Source organism: Erpetoichthys calabaricus, chromosome 2 (assembly GCF_900747795.2).
Source record: "Erpetoichthys calabaricus chromosome 2, fErpCal1.3, whole genome shotgun sequence".
NCBI lineage: Eukaryota > Metazoa > Chordata > Cladistia > Polypteriformes > Polypteridae > Erpetoichthys > Erpetoichthys calabaricus.
Window position 1 is genome coordinate 90656411 of NC_041395.2, and position 12396 is coordinate 90668806.

The window sequence follows — 12396 nt, forward strand, 5'->3', positions numbered from 1 at the left end:
ATGGGAGGCAAACAGGTAAAAAAGAAGCATATGCAGCTTTGTAAGTGCTAAACTGAATATTTGGGACTTCTACTGTTGGCAATAAGTAATGTTTCCTATTTTCTAAAACACTGCACCAACACAAAACAAATGTTCGCAGTCGAACACTGTTATGGGTAACTACTACGATGATCAGAGAATTTTGATAAAGCCTTTCAGTAGTAAAACTCCAAGCACTTGGTACTGAAGTCTATCAATCCTTGGAAAATAATTTTACTCTTTTTGACCAAATATTTTAAGTGCCTTATATAATTTTTAATGTATATTACTTTGTTTAAAATAAGTGATTATTATATTGCTTTTTAAATGCATTTGCTTATACTTAATTAAAGTAAATACTCTTCTGGATTTCTGTCGACTTGGCCCTGATTTATTAACACATATTTCTTTTTTTGTCTTTTGTTGCAGGCTTCAGCTACTAAATTTAATCTCACTTACAAAAAGCTATTTTATTTATTTATTTATTTTTTTACAGTGCACAAGAAGCGGGATTAAATATTATATTGTAAAATAGTAATTTTTTTTTATACATTATATGTTAGTTCAAAGGCTCAGTTTTTTCCATTATAGGTTGGAGATTCCATCTTAGAAAGACTCCAGCTTCACTCCTGCCCTCCCTGAAATCATGGCCTGTGTTCTGTGGTCCATCTGACCACCACTCCTGAGGCAGTCAAAACTGGTGGCCACTTGCAAGATTTTTATTTATTTATTTATTTTTTTATCTTCATCAGTGCAATTGAAATGCAACAATAACTGTCAGAAAAGCCTAAAAGAATTAAGACAATATAAACATCACACCCTTCACATGACATACAGCGGAACCAGGATGTCCAGTAGGAAGACACTTATTTGTAAAAGCTGGTAGACTTTAATAGCATAGCAGGATTAATATCCGTGAACCTAGATGGCCAGCAAGGCCATGCCAAGTACTGTGAGAGATACTTGGATGTGAAGAACCCCGTAATTGCACCGTTACATGGAAAACCCTTTCATATTGTTTGCTGGATTAAAAATTCACAGTATCTTAAGAAACAAGAAGCTGTCCATACTGCCATTGGCTGCTGCCAAGTAGACAAGTCATCTGTAATTTATGGAAGCGTTAACCAATTAGTGTTAGAAGAATGTCTCAGAGCAGCACAATTTAACTGTAAAACACAGAATTAGCCAGTAAATTTTAGCCAGGACCAATTTTTTTTCAACTGAAGTGGACAATTGTGCCCAGTCAGCAAAAAACAGCCCTGGAAAGAGAATCTCACTTCACACCATATAATTCTCACTTTACCAGCAGAAATGTGAGACACTAGTTACACTGCAGTCCCACTGGCAGATGGACGCAAGTCGTGACAGGTCATGCATGTAAATAAAGGGACATATGGGATGGGCCTTCAAATCGATCAAAAAATTCAAAAGAATCATGTAATAGCTGTGTTTCCCAGCCCCCTTGGGCTAAAAGTCTAATTCAAATGAAGAATAATTTAAAAACTAAAGCTACCCTAAACAATGCACGTTTAATCTAAAAGACAGTAAGACCTTTTTATTTATGTGATACATTTTCCTTGAGATAAACTTGTTGATTTAAAGCATATCTTGCTGTTCTTCTGTTGCTTTGGAAAGACAAAGTCAACTGGAAATTTGAGCCCATTCTGGGGGGAGGGGAAACAACAGCAAGCTTGCTCTTGTGTGACCTTTGACCCCTCAAACATTGCTAGTGCAACAAAGTTTTCCACATAATCTCTCAGGGACTAATCCAGAGCAGACATTTTAGCCTGGCCAAACTGACGCCTACTGCAAATGAGGCCTCTGATGGAAGACATGGCCACAGGAGTACCAACCAATCCAGTCCATTGGTGCACGGAGCAAAGATTACCAGTCTTCAAGTGAGCTACCTATAAATGGAGTACTAAACCCTGGCAAAATTTTTCCAACTGGAGCTTTTGTGAAGACTTGGCTGTATAACTGGAGTATTCACTGGGAACAATTTTGCAACATAAGAAAGGGGCTCTGTAACAGCACATGGGGTATTGGACACTTTAAAGAAATGTAAATGACAGCTGACTTGAGACTAAAAAGAAGTGGGTTGAATTATCACCATCAATGGTCGGTTTGGTTTAAATAACTACATTAGCAATGCTTCATTTTTTCTGTTAACAATAAGGTGCATCTTTGCCTCTCTAAAATAATTATTCAGTCAGCTCAGCCCTAACCCTTTCCCACATTCTTTATAATTCATAGTATTTTTTATGTTTAAATTTTAGTAAACGTTTTAAAAATAATACAAGAAAACTGACAAAAAAAAATGAAAAACTTTTGTATAGAAAAGTACCTTTTGGTAATTCAATGCTAGTGACGAGTCAGATGACGCCATGAAACTCTGCAGAATTAGCTGCAGCCAATCCAAGGTGAACATGGGTGCAGCCCTTTAACATGCAAATGCACCCATATGGTATGTATTCACAGTGCCTAAATGCAGCCTTGTTGGAGAAGACCTGCAGCAGGGCAACTGATCTGCAGAGTACAGAAAACCAGAGTGAATTGCTTTTTTTTTGCATCTATTAAAACAAATTTATCAATTAAAACAACTGCATTTTGCACAGTACTGTGAGATCCGCGACGTGACTTTTCACAGTTCAGGTGGTTCTATTATTTTGCACTGTTGTTGTCCTCCCCTCTGCAATGAGACCACTCAGCACAAAAGATTCTCATTGCTCTGGGCAATATCAAGTGACTGCAAAACTCTGTGAGCTGTAAGAACTGTACAGAAAATACAAGTCCAACTTTATACCAAAAAATACAGCATTACCTGCACAGAAAATATAAAGGATCCCCCCAACTCTGTGCTGTACTGGCTGTGCAGGAAACACCTAAGACTCCTCTCATTGCTATGCACTGTATAGATTTTGCAGCAAACAAAATTAAACCTGTCACCACCGCAAACCCCCCGCCCCCATATTAGTCTTAGACACATTAGTCTTGATCTGTCTGCTCCAAATGATCAGCTGTATCATACTGCAGTATGAAATAGTCTAATACAACTGATCCTGCTATTGACATATTAACCTCCCCAATACCAATCTCCCGCCATCAGTTCCCGATCCCACACACAACAGGACTCCACAGTACAGTCCACTCCTTATTTGGAACATCAGTGCAAAACATTTCCTGCAGAACACAACACATATTGCAGAATCACAATAGTTTGCTGTTTTCAAAGGCCTGTGAACAAAATCTTTCTCTAGCACCAGCATTAACAAAAACTATATAAATGACATAAAGACAATAATAAAAAATAAAGTTACTTTCAAGTCCCAGCTCCATCTCTCTTGGAAGGCGCCCGATGATAGGAGGGTACCCTGTGTAAACATAGCGCCTTGGCTCAAACAAGTAGTAAGAATCAGAGAGGCGGATACTGCTTAAAAAAAAAAAAAAAGACGAAAAAAAAAGAAATATATCCTCATTCGGTCACACAGCAGTTCAGGCCTATCTAGATTTAAATGACGGCCAAAAAAATCCCGTTTAAAAGCAGGCAAGCTGCACAAAAAAGAAACAGAAAAAAAAAAAAGAAAAAAAAGATGTACCTCATTATAGAACCAAAAATTAATGAAAAAGTTGCAAGAGGCTTATGCTTATACCCGACAAATTCATTCACATCGTTTGCTCTTTCATCACAGAGCTGGAAAAAGAAAATTAATTAAAAAAAAAATACAAAATTAAAAAAACAAAAATGTTAAAAAATGTTTAATAATTCTTCTCTTTAAAAAAAATCTTTATAAAATATAAAAAGAAATGGAAAAATATGCTTTTAAAGAGTCAATAGATTGGCTCAACCAAAGGCCCAAAAATCATTTTTTTCTTTAAAAAATTATTAAAATAATTATACCAATAATAAATCTAAAATAACTTGGAAAAAAAAAAAGAAAATACAAACAAATATTGAATTTCTTTGATATTTTAGGAAAATATTCTAATGGCTTGCGTCACCAGCGTATGGCAGACCGGACACTCAGGGTGAGCAACTTCGCAGATCCGGATGGCACACTCCATGCAGAAGAGGTTGTGCCCACATGGCACTAGGGCAGCGGTCACCTTGCTCTCAAAACAGGTCATGCAGTCTCGGGTGCTGGGAGAAGAATCTGGCGCTGCCAGGCCTTGACCCAAGCTGATTCGACTTGGAAAAACGGAAGCTGAAATAGGCTCACTGTGTGCCCGTCTGGCTTGAGAATGACCCAGGGCTGAAGTTGAGGATGGATCCTGCAGGCTTGGTGACAACCTGGCCAGGGGTAATGAAAGGCCACCAAAACTTTTGGATCGCTGTTGGGCATAGAAAGCTACTGGCTTACCATACTCTGGATCACCCCAGCAATGTGTGCCCACACTGTCAGCTGTGGAAGTAAAATAGGAACAGGGCTTCTCATTTCCAAAATCATGATGATCCCCAATGGTCTTCCCATATATAGCACTCAGGGGGTCTTCAAGGCTGCTGTTCTGCCGGTAGCTGCTGGAAAGTGGCTTCCTAGTGCCCTGTAGGCCCCAAACTTGATGAAGACGGTTTTCAAGCATTCCAGATTCTGCCGTTTGACCAAGGAGACAGTCATTTTCATTGTTTAAGTCATGGAGGCCCCCAGTACGGAAGGCAATGTGGGCTTCGATTTCCTCACGGGCACGTTCAGCATTCCCTGGGGACCCAGTGATTTCAAACACAGGGTCTCGATCTCGACTAGGGGTAACAATGTAAGTGCAGGTTTGTTGTTGTATGCGTTTGATAGTGGAGCCTTTAGGGCCAACCACTAACCCTACCACCCGGTAAGGTACCCTGACCTGGATAGTGGTTTGGCCTGGCATACTGGGTGGGGAACCTGTGAAGGTGACTCCCAACTTATTGCGTGATGCTCTGAGCATGGAAAAGTGCTCTGCTGCCGAGATAATCTCCCGTCTGGCAAGGGCTACATCTTCCTTTCTGCCTGTGATAAGAAACACTGGTTCTTCTCCTCGTACTGGTGTCTTGATATATGTGTTGGTCTTCGCTCGTAAGGCTTTGATCTTGCATCCTGTATATGTAGAAAGAAAAAAAAAAACAAGAAAAAAAGAGAATGTTCTTTAAAGCAGAATGTATCAGTAGAGAAAACTACAAGAATACTGTTTCACCTGGGAATTTTGGGTGATTAGGAGCTGAGGCACTACAGAAAATTCAATCTGATTGATTTTATTTTCATTTCAAATAATGTGTTTGAGTGTTCACTTATATATCATCAGAATGTTAACTGTACTTACTGTTGCAGCCTTGTCTAATCTAAGGCAGAATGCCACACAGGAAGTTTAATATAAACCATCAAACTACTCGATAATGACGCTTACTGGACAGGCAAGTCTGAGAAATGTCACAATCTTCCTACAATGATTTCTACAAGTTGTAGCTATATTCTCTATGCTTATGTGGTTTATCTTGTTTTGTGCATTAATTGCTTAAATTCTTCTGTTTAAGGCTGTATTGCATTTTTACACTTTCTGGGGCTTCTATTTCTCAAGAAATAGAAATATTTTTATCTACAGAAATTGATGGCTTTAATGCATCAAATAAGCTACATACATTCTTCACAGATCAAAATCCAGAGTTGTCAGACAAGTAGTTCAGTTCCAACTTCTAACTCACCAAGTGATCCTAAGCTTTAAACTGAGCGTGGTTTTCTGCTTTCATCCATCTTTCCTTTTACTGAACCAGCTTAATCTACTGTAGTTTTGGATCAAAACTCAACCTTAACCTATTCCAGCAACATCAAGAATGAAGCTTGAAAAAGGTCCCAAGCCACTTTAGGGCAAAATCCAAGTGGACACAGTGAACATGTGTAGCCTCCAAACATCCAGTGTTCAAGGCAAGACTTAGACTTAGGTCCTGTGTCCTGGTAAAAGCAGTAGTGATAAACATTGCTCCAGCATGCTTGCTTATTTGATGTTTAGCTAAATTTAAAAAATCTGTAATGGACAGGCAACTAGTATACAGTTTTCTTCTAATGCTGACAAATAAATAGTAACAATAATGATAATGTTACTTATAATGATAGAATTAAGGTCTATTTTACCACATATTGGAATTAGTTGGTGTGGAAAAAATTATAAAACAAAAAATGAATAAATGTGCACAAAATTAAAAAAGTATGTCATAAAATGTGACATAAATTGGGCATGTCAATTCACCAATCTCTGTTAAATTTAAATAAAAACACACATAAGCATTATATAGCTCTGTCTTTATAATGTACGTTAACATGGTATTTACCATGAAAAGGCACTATATATATAAATATATATACACACACACTCAAAGTTCTTGGTTTGACATGGCACACAAACAAAGTTGGCATTACTCCAATATATTGTAAATCAAAAAGATAACATCAACTATAAATGAACTAGTCAAAATGAAAGCAAAATTTTATAAAAGCCTCTTGCAATTGGTTCATGCTATGGGTTCCCTTAAGGGGAAACAGCCACTTGGCAACATGGTCCAGCTCCTATCTGCTTGAGCACAGTGGCTGTGTTTAGCATGGCAGAAAGTGAAACACATATCCATCTGACCTTGATCCATCTCCTTTTACAAGGGTTACACTCATTCTGTGAGTAAGAAAAGCAAGGAAGCACTTTGGAGCTTAAGCTGCCCGACTACAGACATGGTATTTCATTTCCATTCTCAACTAAAAAAGGAAACAAAAAACAGAATCCAGAATACAAAAGCTGTGGACAAGCTGCAATCAGTGTGAATATAGTCTACGTCTGCTTATTAAAGAAGTTTGATTTTTCTAAATTCAAATTTATTTAGGGATATACCACTATAACTAAATATTATTTTAAAAATCTTACAATTTTGCACCATTATACAATAATCAAGTTCAGTTTGGAAACTGCACCCTGGACGCCAACTCTGGCCACCACTGAAAGAGGTCAACATGCAAAGACTAACTCATTGAACAGTTAAGGTGTAAGGAACTAGACTTCACTATCACCCGGTCCTATGGAGAGGAAAACAATGCTTTTAGAAAGTAAATTGCACATCGTATCTTTACTAAATAAACAGTTAAACAGCTAAAATAAATACAGCCCCCTCAACAATCATTAGCATTTGACAATGGTGTAAAGAAACAGCATTATTTTAAACTATGATATCTGTAATCATCTGTCTCAGATGACACAGGTTCCTAAAGCTTAAATAATTTCCAATAGATTTTATGAATTTAATTTTAGTGCATCTGTTGGACTTTTTGCTTTGCCTATCATATCCTAATTTAAACCATTCTCTTTTTTTATTCAACAAACATACACTTTCCTTATTCTACTAGATTAATAACTGTGTTGCTAAACATATGACTGCTGGTAGACAATCGTTATGTGTACAAGAAAAGAACTTTCACATTCACAGTGGCCATCATTTGAAACAAAATGTTAATTTTTGCAGTGTAGTGTATCTAGCTCAAGTGCTTACTCATTGCTATTCAACAATAAATTTTTATTAAAAATAATATTTTATATAAAATACAACACACTGACACGGTCAGAGCACAAAAGTTTTGAAGAGATTTATTAATTTGTGTTCCACTTTTACCTAATGTTCTTCTATAGGAAGAAGAAAAATACAGTACTCCATGAATTTAATAAAACTTTATACAAGGCACAGATGCTATTCCAGCAGCAGTGGGTGCAACACTGGAATTTAACTTAAACTGATGCCAGTCCATCACAGGGCACACACACACCAGGCTGATTTAATGCTACCATGTAAGCTTCTATTATAAGGCACTCTGGTTCAGAACTAATGCACAATCTAAGCAAGCATTTCTGCTACTGCATACAACAATATGACCTCTATTACAAAATAAAGACTGTAAAATAAAAATGTAACAATTAAAAAGATATTATCATGTGACTTTTACAAAATATCTGGGAAAACCAAAATGAAGAGTATTTTGATTTCCTTCAGATACAATGCAGTAGTGCAACAGCTGACTATTTTTTAAATCAAAAGCATGCATTCATTTATTATTATAATTTTGTACTATTATTAACAATGTAATTAGTTTAACAATTGCCTTTATCCAAGACAACCTACAAAATATTGTATTTTAAGGCTCCAGGTGAACACAGTATATTTTAATACATTAACAAAAATATGAAGCATGTATTGTCATAAAAATGATTATCAAGAAAATGATATATCAGTTATTAGTCTACCTTCAATTCACAATATGTACATGTACATGCAATAAAATACTGTATATATATATATATATATATATATAGATATATATATATATATATACACACACACATATACACACACACCTATACATATATATATTGAAAATGTTTTGGCAAAAAAGTGAAAAACTGTGTATATTCATTTTTAAACAAGTCCAACTTACTTTTTTAATTAAACGACTGATGCATTACACTAAAATAGAAATTACATTGTGTTTATAAAATGTCATTATTAGGATGAACCATTGTAAGACACTTTACAGAGTATACAAAATTAGAACAACAAAGTTTCAACTTCCCACTTCACTAAAAATTAAACATATATTACAGGCAGGACCAAAAATACAACAGTGGCAGACAGTAAGAAGAACCTGGAAACGAAGTGAAAGGAAAGCAAATAAACCAAATTACATTTTACATTGATTAACTTGAAACGTTGCTATTCTCAATGATACACAATTCATACAAGTGAAACAGAGTATGAATACTGATGTGTCACGGCTTTTACTGTACTTGGCCAATTAATTTTTTTCACGATATAAGTAATGACAAAAGGACAAGCATAATTAGTACAAATCTAATTGGTAAATATACCAAATCCATATCACAACACTGGGACTTTAATGGCAGTAATATTCGTGGATTCAGTTGGTTTCAGAGCCTGTCAGCAAGACCTGTTGGACAAGATGCCCGGTTTTGTCATCTATCTTTAGGGAGTATTTGCGTTCATACTCACAAAACGATAAAGTTCTTTTCGATCTCCATCAAAGTTCAGGGAACTTGAAATAACTGGAGGCACTGATTACATCTGTTTGGTACTCTTCCTACAACAACAGCTGGAGTGTGCACAGGACGGTGGCACAAATTGAATTCGGAGGAGATGCTGGGCGTAACCCCGCCCCTCCCCTCTCCTCGCGTGGTCCGGTAACAATGGCAGTAACCAGAGGCACCATACTCTGAATGCAAGATGGGCCTATGAAATGAAAAATGAGCAGATGGATAAAGTATAAACACAGTGTGGTGGTCCTTGAGCTTTAGAAAGTGAAAAGACTTATTTTAAATCGTGAAAAGGGTTTCAGTTTAACAAACAGGTAAGGGACCGAGTTTAAAAAAAAAAGCTGGAAAGTTAAGTGATGCTGATGAGTTTGCACCCTCCACCACCACAATTCACGGATCGACTACCAACCCTCGAGTCGAAGCCAGGACATACAAGAGCACATCTGGGTCCAATGTTGCTCTGGAGACCAAGCTAATCATGAAGCTGGCCGTTGATGGGACTTTCTTTGTCTTTATTTGGGGGTGGGTGCTTACGCCCAAAACTGCAACCGTCATACGGGATGACAATTAAAAAAGGCGCTTTTATCCGTTACTTCTATTCTGACCGTGAACTTGAATTCAACACATCACCCGAATGCTACCCGCTTAGAAACAAGTTACAAAAACACACACCAGGAAGCGCTTTCTATCTTGAGACACGTGAACGGTTGAAGGAGGCAATGGCTCACTCCATTGTCCAAAATAAGAAAGACAGAGGGAGACGAAAGAACGGCAGAGGCACGTTGCAGCACAGACAATGCCCAGACTTGAACGACACTCAAAGCCGCTTAAAAAGATGAGCACTCCGCTAGCCAAATGTCATTACGTTTTAACGCGATCAGTCTGTCTGCTGTTTAGCGATTTGGTATAATAAAGGCCAACTTCTTCACCCTCGTGTGTGCTGCAGTTTGAACAATGAGGCTCGTGGCAGTGTACACGCCAGAGAAGCAGGGCGTCCAGACTGGAGCGCTATCATTTATTTATCGACTATCCGTGAAGTAGTACACTGTGCGGATCATAACAAACCCCTGCGTGTTGGCTGCAGCATGCGAACAAAGGGAGAGAGGAACACTCCGCTCTATACATAAAGCGCAGACAGACAACACGCACGCACACACATTTTCCTCCTATAGATGCACAACAAAACCGTTCGGCACTCTGCAGGCTAAGCATTGCTCTGAACATCCAGCAGTTGATAGATCACAACAACAGAACAGCTGCACCCCGATTTAACAACAGTTGCCAAGTTGAAATGGGAAAGGCGTGAAGCCTCCGCCAAATCCAAGAAGAGCGCCCAGCCACTGTAGGAGAAAAGCATGGTGTTGGTCTTTTCTTTACCTTGTCTGCCGACTATTTCGGCCACATGCTCCGAACTGGGCACCGGGACACACTCGGTAATGTTGCAACCCCGTCCCTTGGACTCACTTGCCCCTTCGTACAGGACACACAACTTGTTCTTCCCCTGCAGGAGCACCGTGTCCCCGCCACCGCCTCCGCCACTGGGGTGCTGATGGGCATTGTTGTTACTCCGATCTTGTGCCCCATTGCCAGAATTGCCACCTCCACCTCCTCCTCCACCACCGTCCTCGGCTTCCCCGAGCCCCAGGAGGGACAGCTGGCCCAGCGCGACCCTCAGGGCACGGGAGTCCTCCTCCTCCTCGTCTGGCGGCGCCAGGAGCCCCTCTGTCCCGAACCCGGAGCCGGCCAGAGCCCCGCCGTAGCCCCCGTTTTTTTCCATGATCCCTGCTAGAACCAGCAGGCTAGGCATGGCTAACAAAAGAGTATGAAACAAAGACAGGGGAAAGGGACTGGAGAAACAGCACCCGCTGCCACCCCCTGCATTTCGGTAGTCCCACCCCTCCCCTCCCCCTTGATCGGCCCCGCCCCCTTCAGTCAAGCCCTCCTAGCTCACAGTCTGTCTGCCCCCACCCCCCGGCCCCTCACGCCCCCCCCTGCGCCGTCCCGACGGCTGTCTGCATGGCCCCCTCCTCTGCTTCCACAAGCCCCTTAAACATGGCTTAAACACAGGACTCCCCAGACGACCCCCCCCCCCCCCCTTTTCCTGATTCGAAACTGGGACCGTCTGGAGCTGCACGCGCGCCACGTAAAACGTGTAGCGTCAGACTGGAAAGGCGATTTTCTGAGAGGGAACCTCACACAGGGTTGTGTATCTACCGCTTTGCGGAGAGGACTGCCTGATTAGGGTTAGGCGCTCCCTTTGACGGGGCTTAAGGAAGGGTGACTGCTGTTACTAGTGGTTTATGTAATTGCGCGTTTCGTGAGACCCCACCCTTGTTCTTATAAGATATTTGGAATGGCCTGACTCAGGCGATCCCGGGGAAGGAAGGGGGGCTGAAGGGAGGATGTGCAGGGGGTGTGCTGGTGTTCGGTATGATGACACAATCTGATTCAGTGCGGTAGCTCTTCTGTTTTCACATGCTCATACCCTGTAGTGTAAGCGCGCCGGTAGCACTGCACAGCTTTACTTCTCCGGGAACAAAGAGCGGCATGCCTGGTGTTTCTGCAATTGCTGTTAGGCTAGGCTGCGAAGCTTGGGCGCGAACGGAAGCCGCCGGCTGTCAAGCCCGACTGGCTGCCTGTCTGCTACTTATTGTTCAGGTTTTCCTGGGCTGTATCTTTTGCCTCATGAACACTCTGAATGAATGTGCCACTTGCAGTTATTCTTCCAGCCAATCATATCCCACTATGACATCTGTGTTGCTGGCACATGATGCCCAAGGAACAGGAGCTGCCAAACCAATCGGAAGATTTTGACACAGCCCTGAACTGCAGCAGCAAAGCTGACTGGATAGTATTGAGCAGAATCAAATAGGTAGGAGCAGTGTGTCTGGAAATCACCAGATGCATTCCAGTACACAAAACACTTGAGTTTTTGTTGCTATATTGCATTGTAGCAAATAGGACATATACATTTGAAAAGTGGCTTACAGTAAGGGTTTTCCTTGGAAGATCATATCCTTCCATTTATAATGTTATGAATCTGTATTTTCCATTCCAAGGCTATTGAAACTATCCGGGTTGTACCAGGAGTGCGGCTGTTACTAACCCTGGATAGCACACAGGATGGAATTTGAACTCCTGCCTGTAGAGTGCTGAGAGTAGTGTTAATCTACGCAAACATGTTATATTAAATAATTTAATATGCAGAAATACATTTCAATTCACATTATTATAAAAATTTCGCTGTTCTTAAATTTTGATTCATATGGACAGGCATCTCATTTAGAGCTTCGTATTGCCAGGCTGCTCTGGCTCTTTTTAACTTCATGATGGGTA

At 40.1% G+C, this 12396-nt stretch overlaps 1 protein-coding gene across 2 annotated transcripts; it reads right to left on the bottom strand.

Moving 5' to 3' along the window:
- Positions 1-1867: 1867 nt before the first annotated feature.
- mex3a (mex-3 RNA binding family member A) lies at positions 1868-10892 on the bottom strand. Of its 2 annotated transcripts, none has more exons than XM_028794098.2 (2): positions 10525-10892; positions 1868-5084 (listed from the first exon to the last, which is right to left on the bottom strand). In XM_028794098.2, exons 1-2 carry the CDS (start codon positions 10865-10867, stop codon positions 3988-3990), a joined length of 1440 nt encoding a protein of 479 aa, XP_028649931.1. In that variant the 5' UTR covers positions 10868-10892; the 3' UTR covers positions 1868-3987. The 2 variants fall into 2 exon arrangements, with proteins under 2 accessions (XP_028649931.1, XP_028649930.1); XM_028794097.2 differs by having other exon boundaries at positions 10438-10892.
- Positions 10893-12396: the final 1504 nt, after the last annotated feature.

Bases quoted from the DNA above. Each gene is read 5' to 3' on its own strand.
- mex3a (XM_028794097.2), bottom strand. From the start codon at position 10,867: ATGCCTAGCCTGCTGGTTCTAGCAGGGATCATGGAAAAAAACGGGGGC. The intron at 5,085-10,437 runs GTAAAGAAAAGA...CTACATATACAG, and splicing joins CGAAATAGTCGGCAGACAAG to GATGCAAGATCAAAGCCTTA.